Here is a 25,381-nt window from a genome sequence, read left to right as displayed (position 1 = left end):
GGACTGCAAACTGGTGCAACCACTCTGGAAAGCAGTATGGAGATTCCTCAGAAAACCTGGAATGAAATCACCATTTGACCCAGTTATTCCACTCCTCAGTTTATACCCGAAGGACTTAAAATCAGCATACTTCAGTGACACAGCTATATCAATGTGTATAGCAGCTCAATTCACAATAGCTAAACTATGGAACCAACCTAGATGCCCTTCAACAGAAGAATGGACAAAGAAAATGTGGTACACAAAATGAAATATTACTCAGCATTAAAGAGTGAAATTATGGCATTTGCAGGTAAATGGATGCAGCTGGAGAATATCACACTAAGCAAAATAAGCCAAACCCCCCCAAAACAAAGGTTTAATGTTTTCTCTGATTAGCAGATGATGCAGATGTGGGTTGGGTAGGGAACAATGAAGGAACTCTGGATTGTGAAGAGGGGAGTGAGGGGAGAGAAGGGAGTGTGGAAATGGGAAAGACGGTGGAATGAGATGGACATTATTATGTTTCCACTACCAGTGCGACTCTGCACCATGTACAGCCAGAGGAAGGAGAAGTTGTGCTCCATTTATGTACAAAGTGTCAAAATGCATTCTACTTTCATGTATAAATAATTAGAATGAATGAAAATGAAAATGAAAGAAAAAAGAAACCTTTTCAACTCTATAGGTTATGAATTCATAGCATAAATTAGACAAAAGTATAAGAAAAGAGGGAAGACTATGGGGTACACAAAGTATATATTATTTTAAAGAGCTAAAACTGTCTATTGTAAGAAGAAAATGAAATAAAGTAGTTGAAATATGTTAAACACTTTGTAAAAGTAAAGTTTTGCAAGTTCTAAATACAAGGTAGTTTGGGAGAAAAATTCAGTACAGTCCCTGACCTTGGACACACACCTGAAAATCAACTACATCTTCTTCTTCTCCTTCTGTGGACATCTTTCTCAGGAGAGATTATCTATAATTCAAGCCGATATCTTGAAATTCTGTCCCTGATAGTCTGTCCTCTAGGGGGCAGTGACCAGGAATCTGACAGTCTAGATAATACAAGAGAAATGGCCCTTAGGGGCACTAAGTGTAATGTCCAGGCAGTTCTGAAAATCCAGGACATTTCCTGGCTTTCAAGGTGCCCAGTGTTCTCCCTGTATATCTTCTAGCACCCATACATCAGAGCTAACAGTCTCCAAAGCATAGGAGACAGAGCCTAGAAACCAACCCCAATAATCAAACACAATTCATTTTTTAAAATGTGCATAAAGTATTACTAAAGTGAGTTGATTCTATCAATGCCAAGTTGATTTAATATTATAAAACTGATCAATGTAAATCTCTGTATTAACAGAATATTAATAGTAGGATTATACATAAATTTGGTTTATTCATGCAAAGAATAATACACTGTATTAAAAATGATTATAACTGAACCTAATATGCCAAAAGTCAATCTCAAAAACTAATGAACACAATTTTTTTAAAAATTAAGTTCCAAAAGAATATATACACTGTGACTATCTTTGTAAAGTTCAATAAGATGCAAAACAATAATTGTTTAAGAACAAAAAAAATTGGGGCTGGAGTTGTGGCTCAGCGGTAGAGCGCTCGTCTAGCATGTGCAAGGCCCTGGGTTCGATCCTCAGCACCACATAAAAATAAAATAAAGGTATTTGTCCAACTACAACTAAAGAATAAAAAAAAATTTTTTAAAAAGAACAAAAAATTATATCAAAATGAAAAGAGAATATTTTTAAAAATTCAGTGGGGTTGGGGTTATAGCTCAGTGGTTGAACACGTCCTTAGCATGTGCAAGGCCCTGGATTCAATCCCCAGCACCAAAAAATTAAATTAAAAATTTAAGACAGTGGTTATCTCTGAATACAGAGGAAAACAGAAAACCTTCAAAGGTATTAGTAATTTTTCTTAAATACAGCAATTAGGTTATTATTGACTATAATTTACATATATTTAACATGTAAATATTCTTTTATATATACTCAGCATTTCACAGAAACACTGAAAAGAGGTTGGAAGAAGAACAAAAGCACTGTGTGAGACAGCTGCCCTCTTCCTTCCTTATGTGTGCTTAATCATATCCCACCCACTTCCTTCTAGTCTTCATGTAGAACTAAATGCTCTACATGGATCATCGTTATCTACCTACTCTTGTGGTTTCACAACAGTAGTATGTTACTATCTTCCTAATTTTTAATTCTCCTATGTTCCCAGTGCCTAAAAGAAGACTGTCCTTTTTTCTGAGTTGCTCACAAGGTACTTCCAGCTTCCAGACAGACATCTCTACTTATTTTCCACAAAACCATATGAAACATTACATGTTAAAGACTAAAAACATTACATTTTTCCTAAAAATATTATTACTATATTCTAGTCTCAGCTAATAGCATCACCAATTATCATCTTCCATATGAAAAATCTTGATAATTCCCTTTCTTTCACTTCCCATGTCCAGATGCAGGTAAATTCTTCATAAACAACAGTAATGCTAGATTCAAACACATTATTTCAACTCAGATTTTTATTTTTACTCAGAATACCATATGAACCACCAAAATGTTATTCTGCTACCTGTCTCCCTACTCAACTGACCTACACACAGCACCAAATACATTACCTCCTTTAAAAACAAACAAACAATATTTACTTCCTTTCTTAAAGATCTCCAAGGTCCATATAACCAAATCTAGGCATACCTTTGAAGTTTCATTATTTATTTCTTCTCCCTTATCCAATCTCCTCTAACCACACTGCATATCTCACCATTCACTCCCATTATATTTTCTCACTTCTGTTTTGGAACACCTTTCTCACTCCATTTGCTAACAACACCCTTTTTAGACACACAGCTTAGTCATTACCATTTTTTTTTTAAGTCATTACCATTTCTATGAAGTTTTTTTTGTTTGGTTTTTTTTTTTTTTTTAACTACGTCAGATAAAATTAGTCTCTTCTTCCTTTGGTCCTGTTGATATTCCTTTTAGGTACAGAAAATAATGCATTCAACTTTCCTTTGTAGGCTCTAAATTCTAATATGGGAATCTGAACTTTGTATCTCAAAAATTCTCAGGAGAGAAACATAGTACATAAAATACAATAATAAAATAGCAGCTAGTGGAAAGTGAAAATATGAGGAGAAATTTTTACATTTAGAGAAAAACTAGAAAACATAATAGAGAAGTACCCAAAAAATAGAGTGAAAGGGTAAAAATACAGAAAATAGAAAAGAAATGATAAGAAATATATAATAGTTCAGAGTAATGATGAATAAAAGGAGATTCAAAAAGAATACAGAGAAAATTGAAAAATGTTCCTGAGGAAAAAGGAGAAGAGTTTCCAGAATTAACGAAAACAGATCCACAGCAGTGAAACTGCCATACAACTGAGACAGATGGTTCCTGTTCAAGATTTCAGGAGAGATTTCTTAGAGACATGAAAATAACAACAGATGCATATAATTTAGACAACTGGCAAAGATGTAAATTAGTGAAAACTGAATGGAAAAAACTAGATTAAAGGTAAAAGCAATTATTTTCAAGGAAAATTAAATGTCAGGAAATAAAAAAAAAAATCTAAGCACAGTTTACAACATGGCTCACCTAAAGGCATTTTTTCCATAATAAATTAATGTAAACACTGAATACTGGGGAAGTGAGGGGAGACAGAAAAGCGAAAGACAGTAGCATGAATTGGACATAACTTTCCTATGTTCATATATGAATATACAACCAGTGTAACTCCATATCATGTACAGCCACAAGAATGGGAAGTTATACTCCATGTATTTATGCTATGTCAAATTACATTTTACTGTCATGTCTAACTAAAAAGAAAAAATTAAAAAATTAAAAATTAACCCCTTCCAAAAATAATAAATACTGACCTCACCCAATGGATGAAGTAACTATGAAGGCACTGGGAATCAGTTGTGGGAGAGCTAAATAATTATTTTCAATAGCAGAAGCAAAGAGATCACATCAAGTGAAAAGTCAAGCAGCAAAATAAGCATGTTATTTAGAGTCATGTACAGAAATACTACAATAATCAACTAAAAGTTATTGGTAGGAAGGGGGCAAGTTAGGGAATGATATTTTTCATAATAAACCCTATAAAATAGAACTATTGGATTCTTTAACTTATGTGTACTTATAACTTGCGAAAACAAACTAAAAACTAAGATGTGGGGGAAAAGAGTACAGAATCTGCAACCAGACTGTATATGTTTATTATTGGATGTGCCCAGTGTTAACTGTGAGACTTTAAGCAAATCACTTATGCTTTCTGTGCCTGAGTTTTTCTTGTCTGGAGCATGGAGAAAATAACAGTGTCTACCTCATGGAGTTGTTATAAGGACTGAGTTCATATATAAAGCTCTTAGAACACGACCCACACATAGAAAACACATAGTAACGACTTATTTTTAGTATTTACCTCTAAACTTTACACCTGTAAAATAAGTTCTAGAATTCTCAGGACAGTTCAAAAATTTTATAGGGAGGCCAGGCATGGTGGCACACACCTGTGATCCCAGCAACTGAGGCAGAGGCAGGAGGATTGCAAGTTCAAAGGCAACCTTAGCAACTTAATGAGGCCCTAAATGACTTAGAGAGACCCTATCCCAAAATAAAAAATGAAAAGGGTTGGGGGTGTGGCTTAGTGGTTAAGCACCCCTCGGTTGAATCTCCAGTATCCCCTCCCCCCCAAAAAAAATCATAGGGAGTTTTCTTTTGAGGAAAGTTATCCTTTTACATTATATTACCGTTTGTCAACAAATAACAAATGTGTTAAGTTTGCTGTTTCATTACTTTAACAGTGAAAATAATTTCTCATATGAACGTCAAGATTGCCATCTGGAATCTTCTCAGAATGCTGGCAATACTCAACTAAAGAGAATTAATATGAGTGGTTACCAGAGACTGGAGGAAGGTATGAATGGTGAAGGATGAAGAAAGAGGTAGAGATCAAAGAGTAAAATCTTCAGTTAACACTGGAGGAATAAGTTTTAGTATCCATTGTACTGCATGATGATCACAGTTAATGATGTATGTTTCAAAAGTTCTGATAGAACAGATTTTTAAAGTTCTAATCACAAAAAAGTAAGTTGATGAGGTGATATGCTAACTAGCTTGATTAATCTTTCTAAAAGATATAAATAGATCAAAACACTGAATTACTGAATTGTACCCTATACACACAATTACTGTCAATTAAAACAACATTTAAAAAAATGAAAATCAATATGGGAAAGAATGCCTTAAAATTTTAATGAAGCAAGCAAATTCTATGCTAAGGTTTCCAATGACACAATACAATTGCCCTCTCTTTAATAATCAATTTAATTTAACAGCTTTCATAAAGAAGGCCGGAACTTGCTTTTAGGCTGATCAACTTTCCTAACTCCATAGTTTCATAACAAAAGTCAAAAGAGATACATTTCAGTTAGTCGTAACTTGTACATTATATCAGTTTAAAGATACTGCATTACATAAAGGCAATAACCTATTACTTTAAATATTTCTTAAATTACTACTGAAAAATAAAGACAAACAAAGTGTCTTCAGAATTCTACTAATTCAGAAATCTACTAATACAACTTTCTTTTCCTGTGTTCCCTTCCTATCCTTTTGCATGTCATAAAAGGCAAATTTAAAATTAAAACTTTTTCTGTAATTAGACAGTTAATATGTCATTATCCTCATCAATCGTAATCACTGAGCGTCATCCTCAGCCTTTTTTGTTTTATATTTTATTTTGAGACAGGATCTTGCTAAATTGCTTAGGGCCTCACTAAGTTGTTAAGACTGACTCTGAACTCAGGATTCTCATGCCTCAGCCTCAAGAGCCATTGGGATTACAGGCTTGCACTGTTCCCAGCCAGAATATATAAAGAACTCTTCCAGCTCAATAATAAAAAGATAACTAGACATGCCTGTAACCCCAGTGACTCAGGGGCTGGGGTTGTGGCTTAGTGGTAGAGTGTTCACATAGTACATGTGAGGCACTGGGTTCAATCTTCAGCACTACAAAATAAGTAAAATAAAGGTATTGTGTTCATCTACAACTTAAAAAAAAATAAAAAGAAAGAGTTCATTCCAAAAGAGAGCCCAAATAATTTAAACACTGGGCTCTTTGTTTAGAAAAATAATAGAGACAATTCATTCTGAGGAAAGAAGTACTTGAGAAAAATCTCTGGGATTTTCTATAGTCCCCTGGTGACAAGATTTTCCAACCAAGGAAAGCAGCAAATAGTACTAATAATAAAAGTAACTCTTATTATTAATTTTGATAACAATTACTGAGTCTTAGGTGTCAGGTTTTACAAGTATTTTCTTAGTTAATCCTAATCTAAAAAATATTATTCAAAATAAAAGTACACAGAAGATTGTTTAAATAAATTACCGTAAACTATACAATAAACTACTATTTGTCATTAAAAATAATTTTCTGGATATGGGTACCCAAAGCACAAGAAAGTACAGAAAAACACAGATAAGGTGAAACTCATCAAGATTTAAATTTAAATTCATAATTCTTCCGCTGAATGGAAGAAAATATTTGCAAATCATATATCTGACAGAGACTAACACTCAGAACATATAAACTCCTTCAATCAATAATAACAAAACTAGATTGAAAAATAGACAAATTATTTGATAATAAACATTTCTCCAAAGATACAAAAAGGGCCAATAAGCACATGAAAATATACTCCTCATCACTAGTCATTAGAGAACTGCAAATCAAAACCACAAGGAAATACCACTTCACCCCCATTAGAATGGCTAATACAAAGAAACAGAGACTAGGTTGGGGTTGTGGCTCAGTGGTAGAACGCTTGCCAAGCACATGCGGGGCCCTGGGTTCGATCCTTAGCACCACATAAAAATAAATAAATAAAACAAAGGTATTGTGCCCAACTACAACTAAAAAATAAATATTAAAAAAAAAAAAAAACAGAGACTAGCAAGTGTTATCAAGGATTTGGAGAAACCAGAATCCTTGGGCATTGCTGGTGGGTACGCAAAATGGTGCAGCCTTTGTTGAGAACAATAGGGTGATTCCTCAAAAGAAGTAAACACAAAATTACCAGAGACAGAGGAGGAGGCAAAGGGGGAGGTACCTGAATGAAATCAACCAAATTATATCATTACCTTGTGTGAACATATGAATATGTAATACCAAATCCTGCTATTGTGTATAATTATTATGTATAATTATAATACACCAATAATTTCTTTCTAAGAATTACCATATGATCCAGCAATTCTACTTGTAAGTATGCATCCAGAAGAACCAAAAGCAAGAACTTGACCAGACATTTATACAACTAAGTTCATAGCAGTATTTTTCACAATAGCCAAAGGTGGAAGCAAGCCAAACATCCATTGCTAAATGAACGAATAAACAAAATATGGCATTTACAAACATGCAATGGAATGTTATTTCACCTTAACATACTACAACCTGGGTGAACCTTGAGGACATTATGGTAAGTGAAATAAGCCAAAGAATGACAAACTTTCTGTGATTCCTCTTATATGAGGTAGTCAATTTTGTAGAAACAGAAAGTAGAAGGAAGTCTGCCAGGGGCTAGGAGGTGAGAATGAGGAAAGCTATGATGGTTTGAATATGAAATGCCCCCTCAGACCATGTGCTAAAAGCTTGGTTGCCAGCCTCTGGCACTATCCGGAGATGGAGCAAATTATAGGAAGTACGGCCTAATGTAAGTGAGGTTACTAGGGGTACACCCTTCCTCTCTCTTTGGTTGCTGGCTGCCATGAGATAATCAGTTTTGTTCTGCCACATGCTCTCTGCTATGGTGTTTGCCTCGCCACAGGCCAAAAAGCGACAGAACCAACCAGCCTCTGAACTTTGAAACCATTAGCTAAAATAAATCTTTCCTCTTTTTAAATTGATTATCTCAGATATTTTTTCACAGCAATGGAAAGACTAACACAGGGAGCTAGTGTTTAATATTTATAGTTTCTCTTGGGAAAGATGAAAAATTATAGAGATGGAGGGCGGACAGTGGCAAAACAATGTGAATGTACCTAATGACAGAGAACTACACACTTAAAAATGGTTAAAAAAGTTTTGTATTATACATGTACTACTACAATAAAAACTATTTCATTGCCATTTTATACCACATTAAGATACATTAATGACAGAAAATAGAAGGATATATACAGTGGGATAAACTGGTACAGTTCCCCACTCAGCACATAGACATCAAAATACTGAACAACTGAAAAAGAACATTGGAAAAAAAGCCTTTTCCTCTTGAGTAGCAAAATGAACTGTGACAGCTAGTGATTTTTGTAATTACATCAGGCTTCAAGTAAGGCAGGAAAGACACAAATGCTTCTCAGCACAATAATGGAGGTACTCTAGTAGGTTTCACACAAACTCTGCTCACATGAAATTAAGGCTGAAAGAGGTTTCAGAAAAATATATTCTTTTCTTCTTGCATTTTGTTACTTCACAGGCAACAAGAATGGAATCTGCTTGCTCAAGGTCTCATTGGTATAGAGAATGCACAGAATGGGAACATTCACTTTCACCTTCATTCACAAGACAAACACTCCTCTCTCTCCAGAGCCTAAGGATAACAGGAGAAAATAAACTGAGCAGAGGACAAAACCATTAACTTTTCAGCAGAGGCACTATTTAATTGTGCAGATCACAAGTAGGGTTCAAGCAGAAATAGCTCCTCTTGTTGGCATGTGGGGATGATGTCATCAGACAGAAAGTTGTGAAGAAGTGGCAGGCACATGGGGCATACAGGCATGATTTGTCCTTATCTTTTCCTCTGACTTCATCTCCTGCCACTCAGGTTGCCTTTTTGTTAGACCTGAACACATCACATCTGGCCTCATTCAGGGTGCTTTCTGCCTCTTTCTGCCTAAAACATTCTTTCCTCTGCTGTTCTCATGACTCTCTCCTCATTCTCTTTTCAAATGCCAGGTCCTTAAAGAGGCTTTCCCTGATAATCCTACCTAAAACATACCTCTGCCCCATCACTCTTCATTCTCTTCCAGTGATTTCATTTTTCTTCATATACAGGTCATAATCTTACATAATTTTTTTTTAATCTTCTACCTCCTATCACTAGAATGTGAACTCACTGAGCAGGAATAACATCTGTCTTACTTATCATTGTATTATTAATGCTTAGAACAGAGCCATACAAAACAATACTTTTTGGAAGAATATGGGCAGGGAACGAGAAAACAATGCCAAGTAAGAACATGTCAGGTAGTTTCCCCACAGGCCACTTCTCCTTCCCAAGGCCAACTCTAGAAGTGCCTCCACTTGGAGTCTTACAAAAACACCTGTTAGCTAAAATTATCTTTATTCCTCTTATAATGAAATATTTTCTAAGAGATGCTTGATCCTTCAGAAAAATTTACCTATACTGCAGTTCAAAATATTTGATAAGAAGGCTGAGAGGGTAAAAATAATGAGGAAGGAACAAGTGTAACTTATTCTTATGTAACAAGAGGCAGAAGGGGATTAGACTCTGAAGATAGTCTACAATTCAGAATTGCCTTGGATCATAAGCAGCAGTGAAGAAATTCATAATCCACAAGTACAAAGACTCCAAGTGCTAAGGACAAGAATGGGTGCTGACTTTCCAACAAAAGTTAGCTAAGACTTACCCTTGGAATCATAAAAGGGAAGGGCCCTGATAAACTTAGGTTATATGTATGAGTTCAGTTTTCTAAAAAAGGTATATATCCTTCATTGAGAAACTGAGGAAAAATTAATAAACACTGGAGGAAATATGCTACATGTTAATAATTATCTGTGTATAATGCAATCAAGGATGACAGTGATCTTAACACAAATATTTTCTACATAATCTTAAAAAGTTTTATTTAAAATGTCAAACAATAAATAATTTAATAATCAATGATGTGGATAAAGAATTTCTCCTTTACAATATAATTTCCAATAGATTTAATCTTAATTTCTTAAAAAAGCAAGGCTTAAGGCAAATTGCATACAAAAGTTGGGACCATATCAAAATTTGAATTTTCCAAAGACTGCTTTATATAAGGAATACCTTGAACTAGGATTTACTGTGGCACATGTTCCAGACTACATATGACAAAGAACCATTCCTTGATATCAAAAACTTCAGAAGCAAACTAAAATTAAAAAAAAGAAAAATATTATTTATTGAAAGGAAAAATGTACGCTAATAAAGAAGGAAAAGTGGTGATATATATACTAATCACTAATCAGCTTAATTTACCCATTTATATGTATAATATATATATCTCAAAACATCATGTTGCACACCATAAGTATAAAGTGACAAATTTTTGTCACGTATACCTTACTAATAATAAAATTTTTAAAGTTTTTTAGAAGAGGAATAGTGGACCCCTGGATGATCAATGCCACATCCACTCCTCTATTCCAACTTTCCAAAATGTACCAATTTTATTTGTGTTTCCACCCTTCATGGTTAGAAGTAATACTGGTGTTGGGTAGGACTAACCAGACTAGAGAGAAAAAAGATACATTCCCAGAAAGAAACAGATCACTGTGTCTTTCTGATTTAATTGACAAGGAAAGAAACCAGCCTTTGGATAACAGTAATTTTATGATGGGTAAAACAAAGAAAAAAAAAAGAAACTGGATCTATAAGGAAGTCATTGATTTGCTGACGCAAATAAATTTGTAATCTGTCTACTGCTCTGCACTTCCTATAATGTACACAGTTCTTTTTTAGGCATTGGAGTGATGCAATATAAAACCCAATTTATGTAGTCGAAAGCATTCTACTAAATATTAAAGGAAAACAAATCATTTGTAACTTCCTTCTAAATAAAAAACTGAAATATTATGTTAATATATACTAACACCTTAATACTCAGAACTGTTAATAACTACAGCTTGATCAGAGAGTAAGTTTAACGATCACATCCATCACATTTTTGTAATAGTCACTAAAAAAACACTATCAAAAAATATAGATGTCTTTCTTAAGGATTCTTTAAAAAAGAAAAAAAATTATACATTCAATTTTTTCATATTAATTTTTTTAAAAAAGGAAAGAACAGTCTTACAGTTCCTTCTAGGATTTGTTTTTGGCGACAAACAACAAATCAGACACAGTTGATAAGAAAACTGAGGCAACTCAGGCATTTTAAAATTTGGAAATTTTCCTGCTTGCATTTTATATAGGGGTGGTATGTGTGTATGCACGCATATACATATCTTGATCTTTTATATCTGTGGAAACACATAAGGCAACTCAAAATAATGCATTTCTGGGGCTGGGGTGGTGGCTCAGTGGCAGAGTGCTTGCCTAGCACGTGTGAGGCCCTGGGTTCAACCCTCCACACCACATAAAAACAAATAAATAAAATAAAGGTATTGTGTCCAACTACAACTAAAAAATAAATATTTGAAGAAAAAAAAAAAAGAAAGCATTTCTACTTAGAGTGACTCACCAAAGAACACTAATAATACAGGAATCATAACCCACAGGGTTTTTTTTTTCTCTTATTTGATAGCTCTGTAAAAATATAGCTGGTTTATGAAACATGTCTCAATAACACAGACATTGCCAGGTGAATATTAAAAGAGTAAAGGTTAAATTTACTGTGGCTAAGCATTAAATAGAAGAGACAAAAACATTTGAACTTCTGCTATAATGGCTCAAGTGTACAAAAGGGAAAAACAAAAAAGGATACACCTTCAAATTCTTAATATCCGACTCTACTAGAATGAACCAAAACTTAAGTTCAGTGAAACAGATGTGTGACTTCATGTTTCACACATGACAACAGCTTGGATGCACAATCAAAGCTAAAAATCGATTGCAGCATGAAATGGAAATATGCACTGCTAACAGATAGAAACGAACATATAAATTGTTATGTCATGAGGAAAAATAAATGAAGAATGAAAATCCAATGTAATAGTATTAACTTGTTGACAAAAAGTCAAAACTGCTCAGTGCTAAACCAATGTAGCTGGACTCAAACCTCAGCACATCAGTGTACAGAACTATTGACCCAGTCATATCCCTAGATATTACTTAAGTTAGACTTGAAACTGTCAATGTTACTGGAGATTTATTTATTTATTTATTTATTTATTTATTTATTTATTTGAGACTTCTTTCAACTTAAACAGAAACTGTTGAAGTAACAGCTATTCTACTTTTGTAACAAAGGAATGGATTCATAAAACCTCTGGTTAATGAAGGACTAAGAGAGTTGAGAGTTGGAAGGAAATTTAAGGAGTCAATTCTAAATCTGAACTATATCCCAAGGTAGGTTCTAAATGAATGTCTTCAGCAAAGAATCATCAAGAGTTTTTTAAGTTCAAGACTTAATGTAAGCTGGGTACAGTGAGACATGCCTATAATCCCAGCTACTCAGGAGGCTGAGGCAGGAGGATGGCAAGTTTGAGGCCAGCCTGGGCAACGGAGACCCTATCTCAAAATAAAAAATACAATAAAAAGGGCTAGGGATATAGCTCAGAAAAAAAGATTCATTGTTGATTGCTTGGGGTGACACCAATATACCTAAACCCTAATACCTCCCTTCAAGGATATAGGCTGTGAAACAGAATACTGTACCTTTAAAGGATAAAAAATTAAATCCTAAGAACCAGGAGTCTTACAGCAAGATAAAATACTTCAAGGAACACTTATGAGATGCTTAGGCTGGGTCTAGAACAAGGAGTCAAATTTGGACACGTGGCAATGGAAGAGAAGGACATTCCAGGTAGTATGAATAGAATGCACTCCAATACCCTATGCAAACAAACATCATTTCCAACAATTCTTCCCTAACACAGTCTGCTCTTGTTATACCAGTCTTCTTGGTTTTCTTCAAACAGGCATTCTCTCCTCCGGGCTTACACATTTGCCTGGAATGCTCTTCCCTGATATCTGCAAGGCTTGCTTTCTTATGTCCTTCAAGTATTTTTTCAAATGTCACCTTCTCAAGAGAACTTAACTGGCTACCTTATTTAAAACTGCCATCCTTACACTCCCTATCACCTTGCCCTGTTTTGTTTTTTCCACAGCATTTATTACTACCTGGCACACTATATAGTCTGCTTCCTATTAGCTGTGTCTACACCCTTCCCACAAGAGCAGAAGATAGATATATTTGTTCATCTTCAGTGTCTGCACACATAAGTCATGAAATAAATATTTACTGATAAACTGATGGACTAAATGAATGAAAAAGATATCTACCCTCAAATAGATTATACTGGAGAAAGCATATTATTGGCAAAAATCCAACTTATAAAGACTAATACACAGAAACAGCTTCTGGCACCCCACTTCTTCACAACCAATAAACTGACCTTTTATACCTTCTAGCTACATTTTCCCATGAAGCCTCTTTCCATATTAAGCTTCAGTGCTATCTAGTGAGCAAATGTATCACCCTGCAATATTTTTATTACCACTGTTGAACAAGAAACATGTATTTCTAGATTTCCTAATTAAATTCATATTTTAGTAGATGGTTAAATTCTACACTACAGGGGTGGTATACTGATTACTGATCAGCCGAGGAATATTAAATTGAGATACGGAAAAATAAAATTTTGAATTCTATTTCACTATTGGAATATACTTTTTCTTCACTGAAAATGGCACTGGTAAAATGATTAAGAGAAACGTTCCTTTGACAAAGGGTATTAACATTTTAAAGAAATGGGTAACAACGGAAAGTTAATGGTATTTTTTTTTTATTCAGAAGGATCAATTAGAATTATATTCTGGATTAAAGAATAATGTAGAATTTTTAAACGGAGCATTCATATTTAAGTTACACTAAACTAAAACTACCCAGGATTAATGCAAAATATTCTCTATCACCAGCAAAGGCAAAACAACTTAAGGAAATAAATAAGCTCAAGATTTCTCTTCAGCCAACACCTCCACAGACTATATTATCATTTTAGACAAACTGACATTTTCACATTTAATTTTTAATGGCAAGAATGAGTTCCATCTGGGACCTAACTGCATAAAAGTATTAGTCTTGGCACAGTTTCAATACTGAATTGAAAGTTCATTTCTGGCTACAAGCAAAATGCCCCAATACAACACAATGTTACATCTCACATTAATCCTACCATCCAGAGCCCAATTGTATGTATTTAACCTAGAGGTGAATTTTGCCCTAAGGTAGGCACATATGTATATAACCCTTTCACAATCATTTATAAATTACTACCTAAAAGCCTCGAGCACTTAGGAATATTAACAGCGTTTGCAGTTTTAAAAGAGAGGTTTTACAAATATTACTATTCTTTGTAAGTAGAAGAGAAACTAAATTCCCTTGAAAAATGCCCAACCGGAAGCCGAAATCATAACTTCTGGGTATAGAATCACCGTACTTCAGCCATGAAAAATGTCAACAGCTATTTCAAGAATAAGTAATTCACAATCAGGTGAAAAAGCATGATAAAACTATCAGCTCCTCACTTATCTTCCTCTTTTGTAAGGAGACACCTTGAAAGTCACACTGGGCAGTCGATCTCATGGAAACATCCATGGGAGACTGTACAGAGCGTGCCGTCACCGAAACGCGGGAGGCTAAAGTTCCTCCGCTATGAGAGGATTACAGCGGAAAAACAGTAGCCCATCTGTCCACTGGCGAACATAAAGAAATCCACCTGGAAGGGTTGGAAGTAAGGGAGGTGGGGCTGTGAGAAGAGCGGGGCCAACCCGAGCCGCCCACAGCACGAAGGCAACCGCGCGGGGTGGGCTCCCGGGACTTAGGGCGTGGGGCTGGGAGCGGGCGCAGGTGGGCTGCGGATGCCCGACCCCTGAGGGCCGGGCCCGAGCTGCCGGGAAACCACCCTGCCCACAGACGGGCGGAGGAGCCGCCCCGCAGAGCCACGTCGGAGGCTGGGAGCCNTGGTTGTTGAAGATGAGGATCGCCTTGATCATGGCTGGGCCGGGCCGACTGGGTGGGCGCTGGGGGCCAGGGCGGGGGCGGGCACGCGAGCCTCGCCTCGGGATCTTGCCAGCGATCCTTCCCCACCCGCCCCCTCCCGCACGCGCTCGCGCGCGCTCCCGAGCCGCTGGGCGGGGATTGAGGGGCGGGGCCAGGGCGGGGCAGACGCGGAGGGAAGCGGAAACATTTTCCGGCCAGAGCCGACTTACCGGAGGGGTGCTCTTCACTTGGCGGCGCATGGGAATGTTGCCCATGGAACCCGTCCTTAAGTTTATCGCAGTAAGAAAACACCAGATGCCATAGTAACAGCCAGGGGTCCTAGACAGTTTCCATATGGAGAGCTAGCCGGAAGCTCCAACGTTCACCGTTGGGTTAGATCCCCCTTTGGCGCCTCCTTTGCGATTCTCCTCAGCGCTGAGCCCGCCCACTGCACGCTCTCAGCTGCCACTTCCGCTCTCGCTTTCCACCGTGCAATATGGCGGAGGAGCCTGAGTCGGTGTTGCAACTCCCTTCAACTGCTGCTGCTGGCGGTGAAGGACTTACGGATGTCTCCCCAGAAACAGCCACTCCAGAGCCCCCTTCTTCTGCGGCAGTCTCGCCGGGGACAGAGGAGCCTTCAGGCGACACCAAGAAAAAAAGTAATTTTGAGAGCAGTCTGGGCAGTGAGGTGGGAGGTGTAGCTGCGGTCTCTAAGGGTGGTGGCCAATAATGAATCGAAATTTAGAGGAAGGCCCAAACCAGAGGTACATTTTCGGGAGTCCGAAGAGAGGAAGCGTGCTTTCATTTTTCAAACCTTGTCGAGTGCTTCACGAGGAAGCCGTCTCCGGACTCAACATTGTGCTTGCTGGGCTACGTTAGGTGCCTTGGTTATCCATGTGGTTCCAGGTACTTAGCTGCCTCCGTGCTTTTTACAATGTATTCTAATCTACCTGTGAGTTGGCTAGATTACAAGTCTTGAAGGTGATGAAAGACCCACGGATTCCCTGTCCAAGAAAGACACACGAGGCACTGGCTGCAAAAGCAAGAGGCGATTTATTGATACACAGGCGCCTGCGGGTGCTCAGCGAAACCTCAGCCAGAGCTTTGGTGAACTGGCACACCGGGCGTTGGGGTACAGGTTTTTTATAGGGTCAAGGGGCAGGTTTCGCGGGCGCGGTGAGCAACAGGTTTCTTATTGGTGATTTTGAACCCAACATACAGGTTACCTAAAGGGTAAAGTTATTTTTCATTTTATGTTCCTGGAATTACACCATATGACAGTTACATATGAGCACTCTGATTTTTCTATTCCTGCTTATTAGCCCCTGTTTAGTCAGGCATGCCCTGGAATCTATTCTTCTGCTCTTTCCCAATCATCCTGGTTTTTTTTCCTTTTAATCGGTTACACTTAACTGATTTCAAAAACACTTCTGGTGCCTGCGCAGGTTTGTGACATGGCCTGGTTATTCTGTAACTAAGCCTCGGGGTTACTGGGCTAGGGTCTTTCAGTGAGATCCGAGTAAAAGTTAAGTAGCTTCCGGTGCTTAACATAGGAGCTAATTATTTGAATAATGATTTAAAGTAATAAGGATGGTCAGATTGGTCAGAATATGGAGAAGTACTGGCGAACGAAATCAACCAAATTAGGGATGGTCAGTGGCAAGGCCTGGAATTAGATCGCTGCTTTTGTCTCCCCTACAACAGAGTGTGAATTGACTCCTTGAATCGGAAAAAAACTTGAGGTTTTACTCAGTATGGACATTGCTAAGGGAAATTTGAAAATACAGATATTACCTTTGTTTTTAAATTTTGGAATCATTGTGAATCATTTCATTGCTTGAACCTATCAGTCCTCACGGTTTACTGCTTGAAAATTTTTTCGTTGTTGGAAATTAATTTCTAATGTTATTTGTTTTGAGCACTCTGGAGAGTTAAGAGTTGCTTGTGAGCAAAACATCTGCAAAGAGACAATTTCCTTAGACAAGTTTTCTCTCCAGAGTCTTGAACAGTAGATAAGTTTTCTGATCCATGATCTCACTGGCCTTTCATTGAACTTTTTTCTGCTGCTGTGGAGAAAAATTGCCTCTGCCTCTCCCAGCACTGCTTCCCTTTTAAATAAGATTCATTTGGTGGCTGGGGATAAAATGAGCTCGGTTGTAAGATAAATGCTTGTTTGATAGTGTAAGCCCTAGTTTAATCTCCAGCACCACAAAAAGAAAGAAAAATCAGACTGCTTTTACCTCTGGGAAAAAATCTGTTGTCATTCCACCTGATGCACTGTGATTACTTGTACAGATTAATCACCAGAGTCTTTCTTCAAAAGAGTCCTATATGTTTTACAGATTGTTGTGGATTTTTTTTTCCATTTTGCCTACATTGAAAGGATTTTTTTAAAGGTTTAGTCAAAACTTACTACTTAAAGCCAGGCATGGTGGTGAATGCATGCCTGTAATCCCAGCAACTCAGGAGGATGGCAAGTTCAAGGCCACCTTCCAATTAGCAGCAAGACCCTGTCTCAGAATAAAAAATAAAAACACTCCTTGGTTCATTTACTAAAACCAAAAATTTACTGCTTGACACTCAGGATAGCTTCGTTACAGAGATGGAAAACAGTGACCTAGCACCCAGAAGGTGTGTTTTCTTTGGTATGCATAATTTTCTTTCTTTCTTTTTTTTTTTTTTTTAACAAACTGAACCATCCTATTGAATTCCTATCCTGATTGTGATCCTTTTTGAGGAAGATCTGATGAAAGAAACTTGAATACTTCAATCTCTGCAACTTTAGAGGATTGTTGAAACCTATCAAGGTTGTAGGCCCTTAGTGTACCTTAGGCTCACCTGGGGAACCTTTTGAACAAAACTGTGCTAAAGTCTCTACTGTCAAAAGATTCTCACTTAATTGATGTGTATACCTGTATTTTAAATGTTCCCCCAGTTGATTTTAATGGGTAACTAGAGTTTGGAACTATTGGCAGATCCCCTTAAGAATTGCAGGGTTATGCAGTGAAAATTTCTTCTTCTCTTCTTGCCCTCAGGCTCTTAGTATGACTGGGTCCCTAATTACAGTGCCTGGGGACTGAGGAAAGAGGGAGGGAAGTGTGGAAGCCAAGCTAGCCAAAATCCCATCTAAATTCTTCCAAATGAAGAGGCAGATAAACTATGTGCATCACATATTTTAAGTGCCTTCATTCCAGGGGTAAACTAGAATAAATTGATCTCTGATAAAGATGGGCCCCAAGCTTTTAATTCCAAGAATGGCCTAGGGGGTAATATAACAAAATTAACTGTAGGGGGCAGCAGTATGCTATTTTGCTTTCAGTATTGCTTACTTTGATTATAGGTGTTTTTGATTTTTTTAAGGGACATAACTTCAAAAGACAGAATCATAGTCTTCAGGTTTGCATTGCTGTATTTTGGATCATTGAAAGGATTTCTCCGAACCTTACTTTTGGTTCCAAATTGTATTTTATTTTTAATAACATGGTTTTTCTTTATTAAAGAGTTTATTGTAGAAAACTCAGCAGTTACAAAAAGCCTAAGTAATGTCAAGTAATAATTGCCTGTGTCACTACTGAAAAGTAACATTTTGTTTAAATTCCTTAAACTTGTGGCCTTGGAACAGTTGGTATGAAACTAATAGTGATTATTTTCCCTTAGAAGTATGTAATAGTTCCTAGGCATCAATGAATAAGTATATAGAAGTACATATGGAGCTACATTTTACTTTATTATCCATTTTCTGTAATCATGTGAATATGTGTTCAAGATGCTTTTAATGAAATTGAGACAATATATGTACTGTTTACATTAGGTTTATTTTGCTAGCATCACTATGTTGTTAAATATGCTTTTATAATGTCTCTTTAATATTTAATCTTAAAGTTCAATAAGAATGACTTATGTGCTGGATACTGTTATAAACATGTTAATTCATTTAATCCTCATTACAACCCTATGAGGTAGGTGCTATTTATTATCTCCCTCTTACAAATGGAGAAACTAGCATGGGGAGATTAAAAAGTTTTCCATGTGTATATACCCAGCAAGTGACAGAGCTAAGAGAGTATACCATCTTTTATTTAATCGGTATCTTTTAAATATCCATGTTGGATACTTGGTTTTACCAGTATTTTTCCTTTAAGATGCTTTAGTGAAGGGGAAATTCTTCTAAATGAGTCTTTGCACATCACATATTTTCTTCAATTATATTCTTAGAAGTATTACTGAGTCAAAAGTATGTCTTCAAGTATTGGATATGTATTACCAAGTTGCTTTCCAGAAAGGGGATATCATTTTTTATTCTCAACAGTAGTAGCCACACAAATACTCTAATCTTTGTAGTTTGGTAAGTAAAAAACAAAATGTGAGATTAAACTTTGCTGCTGTTACACATCTTTATGGGCCCTTTCTGTTTCTTTTTGGAATTGTTTGTTAGGTCAATGCATTTTAAAGATTAGTCCATGGGGAGAATCGAAGAAGAAAAATCATGAAAAAGAAAGTAATATTTTAAGTTTTCTAAAGGCTTTTATATTATGCTCTCATTAAGTATTTCAGTATAATTGTTTTTTTTTTCTTTCACAGTTGACATCCTACTGAAGGCTGTGGGAGACACCCCTATAATGAAAACAAAGAAGTGGGCTGTAGAGCGAACCCGAACCATCCAAGGACTCATTGACTTCATCAAGAAGTTCCTTAAACTTGTGGCCTCAGAACAGTTGGTATGAGACTAATAGTGATTATTTTCCCTTAGAAGTGTACCATAGTTCCTAGGCATCAGTGAATAAGTATATAGAAGTACACATGGAGCTACATTTTACTTTGTTATCCCTTTTCTGTCTTTTTTGTTGGAATTTATATACTTTATTGAAGGATTCTTTGGGAACTCTGAAATAAGATGAATTTGAGATTTGCTTTACATTGTAAACCAATTTTTTAATCTGAAAAGAACATTGTTTTGATTCCAGTGTTGCTTTTGTCCCATTTTTCTAAAGGTAAGCAATATGTCTGACATGTGCTATGAAAGAACTAAGAAATTTACATTTAAATTCATGTTGTAGTATACCTTACTCACTTCTAGGAAGGGTTAATATTTTTAATGCCATTGGTTTTTACTTTGGTATTTTGACTACAGGAATTTAAATATCGACATGTATACTTATGCATCACTTAATGATGGGGACATGCTCTAAGAAGAGCATCATTAGGCAATTCTGATGTATGAATATAAAGAGTATACTTACACCAACCAAAATGACTTACATCACTTAAGGATATAATTTTATAGGACAATCATCATAAATGCAGTCCCTCGTTGACTAAATGTTATGAGGCACATGACTCTGTTTGGGATTTTGTTAGGTGTTATATTAATACTTTGATTTAGACGCCTTTATCTGCCAGTAGATCCCAATCTTGGACAATACTGATGTAAATGGATAGGTAGTTTAAGAATCATTAAATATTTTTAAAATAGAAATCAAGAATTTGTATGAATAGGGTTGAGATTTATTTGCTGTAAACGAAGAAGAAAGAACAGGTGAAATGAATATAGGTATTAAAGTGAGATGTTGGACATTCTTTTTGTCAACAAGTAGCAATATACTAAAACTCTGATCCAAGATTCTGGCTGTAACCAGCTCTCAAAGAAAGGACATTCAGGAAAGATTCCTCTTTAGACTCCCTCCAAAGAAAATTATTTGGGCAAAGTTTGGGGAATAATTGACTTTTGCAGGTGAACATCTGCCATCGTGATCATTCAAAATTGGAAGAGCATCTATTTTGTTGAATGGTCATAGAATTTAGTTAAAGAGAGAACTCAGCAATACAATTTTGGTCATCCACATGTGTATGTAGCTAAACACTCAGAAGTAGAGGACCTTGCCTAGAGTCTTAAGTCTAAATGGAAAAGTCAGGAGTGTGAGGATATATATACTAGGAAAAATGAGGTAAACTAAAGATGCTACTATAAGAGTTGGTAAGGTTAAGAAAGCTAAGTTAACTTAGGGCATTAGTGTTTTAGAAATATATATAGAGAAACCATTCTGTTTGGTGTTAATGTTAGAATTTTGAAATTTTTTACTGTCTACATCCAGTAATCTGAAAAGACTTGATTGATAGTAACATGTATTAAATTAAGCCATGTAAAATTGCCATTGGTCACCCATATTAACCTAGAAAAACAACAATTTTGCGTGGTTCAGAGTAAAGGCTTTAAGGTGAATCTGATTATTCTTTCCTGTTTAAGCAAGAGGAAACATAAGACTCGTTTTATTGCTGTATTAAACTAGGACTTCTGTTTTCTGACTTTTATCTAGATATAACCAATATCATTGTAGCAAAAAGAAGAGTAATGCTAAGAATTCTGGGAAGATAGCAGTGGTATCAGAAGGCATAGTTGAATCTCTGAATTTCCACAAAAACCCTGTCTTAACTATCAAAACCAAAAATGCATATTAATATTTATGATAGAATTTAATGACAAAGCATTCCAACAAATCCCAAACATGCTGATGGATAGTGCAAGGACCTGCATGGTATCAAACATCTGCATTAAAGGAAGCAGCAAACAACAGAGTTGGCATCTGACAACACTGAGAAAAGAACCTCAAATTAGCTAATAGGTTCTTACTGGAAAACAAAGTAGACAGATTTAAGAATCCTAGTTTAGTGGCCGAGAGTATAGCTCAATGGTACGATGCATATTTAGCAGTTCGGTCCCCAGAACTGTCCCCACCTTCAACCAGTAGTAGCTGAAATAGAGGGGTTCTGTCCTTTAGGGGGTGAGTACAATATTTCTACGCTAAGGAGAACTGAAGAAACTTGAGAAGTCTAGTCTCTAAGGGCAGGACTCCTTTCTGAGAAGAAACTATGGAAATGAAATAAAAATTGAGCAAAATCAGGGACATGAGAAAGGAAGGGTAGAGATCAGATCAGAATTAGGGGAACAAAGTGTGGAAAGCTCAGGAAGCAGGTCTCTGTATTTTTTAACACTATACAGAAAACAACAGAAGGAGCTCTGCGAAGTTAGAAAAACTGCTCTAACCCACCTGATTCTAAATTTGAGGAAAACAGAATGCATATAAAAGCCAACAGCAGGAACATATCAAGGTCAAATGACATAAAATGTTATAAGAAATATTAAAAAACAGAATAACATCCATGAAAACAATGAAACCATTCCAGAAAAAATGTACCTCCATGACAAAAACCACAGCTGTATTTCAAAATGAGCTAAAAGGGATTAAGAAAATGATACAAGACAAGAAAGAACAACATCAGCATTAGTAAAATTGAGAAATGAAGTGACGAAACTCAGGAAAAGATTTAACAAAAGGAACATTATTTCAGCTATGAAGGCCAACTAGAAGGAAGAAGAACCAAAACAGTAAGGCCTGTGCAGTTAAAATGCCAAGAACTAACTGCAAATTCACATTAAAATGCACACTGCTGGTGCTGGGGTTATGGCTGAGTGGTAAAGTGCTTGCCTCGCATGTGTGAGGCACTGGGTTCGATTCTCAGCACCGCATATAAGTAAATGAATAAAATAAATGTCCATCAATAACTAAAAAAAATTTTTTTAAATATATGCTATAAAATGTACACTGCTTTCTGTTATGTTTCTTAAATTTATGTTTTAGAAACTTACTCATCCTTAACCATGAATTGATATGTAAGCATGAACCATTTGTAAATAATTTAACTATAATAACATTTGTTGAGGACATATAACTGTCAGTGTTACTAAATGTATAGTCCCTCATTTTCTTTCCTAGCCACCCCAAGAAGAATAGATATTATTATTTTTCCATGCTTACAAATAAGGAAGCAGGTCAAAAAATGTCCTGGCTCTATTTGAATTTAGGCCCAGGATTCAAGGGCAGGTCTCTCTAGAGACTGTAAACTTTAATCACCACATTTAATGACATACCTAAGGAGAAAATGTTACCAAAATTTATTCATGTTATAGTTAGTGATCAAAATAACATCTGATCTGATACTGTTAAAAAAACACTGAAACATTGAATAACAAATCCTTTAAAGAACAGGATTGTAAGGGCCTTGGGTTTTAATTATATTGCCTAGCCCCCTTCTTTTGCCTGGAAATGACTTTATGGTAGCAACCGGCCTGAAGTAGTTTTGTACCTTTGAAAGTTTTTTTTTTTAAGGTAATAAACATTAAAAAAAAAGAAAAAGAAAAAGCCTTAACCATGAATGTCATACATTTAACCAAGAAAAATGCATGCACAGACTATCTTGAATATTAGATTTATTGATTTGGGGCTGTGTGTGATTTTTTTAGAAGAAATTTTGTCTTTACGGTTAGGTGCAAGTGTAGAATTTTTTGTAATACTGATTTCTTGGAAAGCCTGAACAAACTATTTATAAAAATGATTTACAAGTTTTTAATTACTAAAAGCTGGAAACTCCTTTATAGGAGCAAAAATTCTATTATTCTTCTGGAAGAAAGATAATTTTCATAAAGTTCTCTTTAAATGGATGAATTAATTATTTAGGGGAGCTTTGTTCAATCTGAAGACAGCTTAAAATAGCTTGATTTGAACAAAAAAAAAAAAATACAGGTTAATCAGTGTACTATTAAAAATGAATCTGTATTTTCTTCTTTTCTTTCTTATAGTTTATTTATGTGAATCAGTCCTTTGCTCCTTCCCCAGACCAGGAAGTCGGAACCCTCTATGAGGTAAAAAGTTACTTTTTTTTTTTTAACCTTAATGGAGTATGCACATGTGTGTAATATGCATATAATAGTGTATAGCATGAATCATTCATATCTTTAAGAATTGGCATGCCAAGCACATTGACACCTTCCTGTAATCCCAGTGACTTGGCAGGCTGAGGCAGGAGGATCATAAGTTCAAGGCCAGGCACAGCAACTTAGCAAGAACCTACCTCAAAATTTAAAAAATACTGATATACTGAGGATGTAGTTCAATGGTAAAGCACCCCTCGCTTCAATCCTCAGTACCAAAAACAAAAGCATTGGCATGCCATTCTTAATTGTCTGTGTGGGAAAAAAAGAAGAGATGACATTCTCGCTCTCTTGTTTCATCTCTAATACCTTGAATGTAGTAGGACTTTAATAACTTATACAGTGATTGAAGGATCAAGAAATTAATTGTATGTCAAAATAATCTTTTCATATTTTTAGAAGTTATATTCAGTCTCTCTACATTGTTCATGTGATCTGTAATCCAAATCTGCCTCCAAGAAATTGAAAAAACTACATAAGAACCACTTTACTCAACATTCTTGCAGTTCTATGGCGATAATTATTAGAGTGTACTTACAAGCACTAGTAGAGAACATCTAAAAATACATACTTGATCATCAGAGCAAGATTAAAATATATAAGCCCATTCATACCCAATTTGCTTAACTGATGGATTTTTGTGAAACATTTATGATTATTGGTTACATGTCTGGTAAAAAACAGGCATTTTTTTAAAAGAAAGTTACCTTATGACATAGGTAACTAACATGAACATATATGGATATTTGTGATACATATGACTTTTTCTTAGTTTTATTTAAGAGTAACAAAAATGGAGTTTAATTTATTGCCGTTTTTCTTTTTGTNTTATCATGCATAATATTTAAAGCCATTCCATAAATGGAATAGAATGTTCAAACAGGTTTTGTGACATGTACTATAATTTCAAGTGTTTGTTTTCAAAGATAATATGGTAGGAAGAATGTGATTTTTATGAAAGTACTTGAGCTACACTTACATCCTTTAAATCCCAGAGTGTACTTTATGGCTAGGGTTCAGCCACGTATTAGCATGAGGATATGCTAAATAACAATTCACTTTACAGTGAAGAAATTGCTGTTCAGTTCTCATTTTCTGCCTAAGAATGTGAATTCTTGATTTCCCTTATACCAATGACCCTTTATAATAAATGAATATGGCTAATAGCAGTGGAAAATTATTGACAGGTTAAGTTGTACAAAATTATAAGAAATGTGTATATATGTTGAAAGATGGAAATAAATTTTCAAGTCAATTGGGTTAGATATAAAAAAGATATGTTCTGTAGTTTTGTCTACTTATAGCTCACTCAAGGAAGGACTAGATTACATCTGTAAATAGAATTTATGCGTTATTTTTGCTGTTGATGTTTCAAATAGAAACTGCCTCAACAATGAAAAATATTTTGAGTTTGAAATTTTTAACATCAGTGTAATTATTTTTTTTTAATCCAAATAACAGTAGTCTATTAAACTAAGATTAACTAAATGTATACTTTATTTTCTTCCCTAATAACTTTGAAGAACATACAAGGCTTTACACATTTTCAAATTATATTTACATTTTTTTTTTTTTTTTTATCTTTACCCAAATAGTCATTCTTCACTAACTTTGCAATACTTAACTTGTAAGGCTGGAGTCTCTACGTTATTGGAACTTAAATAACTAAAATTTA

At 35.6% G+C, this 25,381-nt stretch overlaps 2 protein-coding genes across 6 annotated transcripts in view; one reads left to right on the top strand and one right to left on the bottom strand.

Moving 5' to 3' along the window:
• Ap3s1 (adaptor related protein complex 3 subunit sigma 1) overlaps positions 1 to 15,295 on the bottom strand; it is an 80,944-nt gene extending 65,649 nt beyond the window's left edge. For all 4 annotated transcript variants that reach the window (XM_048792270.1, XM_048792272.1, XM_048792273.1 and 1 more), the window contains exon 1: positions 15,170 to 15,295. In XM_048792270.1, the coding sequence (XP_048648227.1) occupies positions 15,170 to 15,214 (45 nt within the window). In that variant the 5' untranslated portion in view covers positions 15,215 to 15,295. The remainder of the gene's footprint in view (positions 1 to 15,169) is intronic.
• A 130-nt stretch (positions 15,296 to 15,425) lies between these two features.
• Atg12 (autophagy related 12) lies at positions 15,426 to 23,706 on the top strand. Of its 2 annotated transcripts, XM_015488461.2 has the most exons (3): positions 15,426 to 15,598; positions 19,521 to 19,657; positions 23,575 to 23,706. In XM_015488461.2, exons 1-3 carry the CDS (start codon positions 15,436 to 15,438, stop codon positions 23,689 to 23,691), a joined length of 417 nt encoding a protein of 138 aa, XP_015343947.2. In that variant the 5' UTR covers positions 15,426 to 15,435; the 3' UTR covers positions 23,692 to 23,706. The 2 variants fall into 2 exon arrangements, with proteins under 2 accessions (XP_015343947.2, XP_048648231.1); XM_048792274.1 differs by lacking the exon at positions 19,521 to 19,657 and having other exon boundaries at positions 23,575 to 23,651.
• The last annotated feature ends 1,675 nt before the right edge of the window (positions 23,707 to 25,381 follow it).

This window comes from Marmota marmota, unplaced genomic scaffold (genome assembly GCF_001458135.2).
Source record: "Marmota marmota marmota unplaced genomic scaffold, marMar, whole genome shotgun sequence".
Taxonomy (NCBI): domain Eukaryota; kingdom Metazoa; phylum Chordata; class Mammalia; order Rodentia; family Sciuridae; genus Marmota; species Marmota marmota.
The sequence above is the reverse complement of the archived record's forward strand: the minus strand, read 5'-3'. Positions and strand labels throughout refer to the sequence as shown.

Coding starts and splice junctions, on each gene's coding strand:
- Atg12 (XM_015488461.2), top strand. CDS start 15,436: ATGGCGGAGGAGCCTGAGTCGGTGTTGCAACTCCCTTCAACTGCTGCT. Junction 15,599..19,520: donor AGGCGACACCAAGAAAAAAA/GTAATTTTGAGA, acceptor TTTCTTTCACAG/TTGACATCCTACTGAAGGCT. Junction 19,658..23,574: donor TTGTGGCCTCAGAACAGTTG/GTATGAGACTAA, acceptor TCTTTCTTATAG/TTTATTTATGTGAATCAGTC.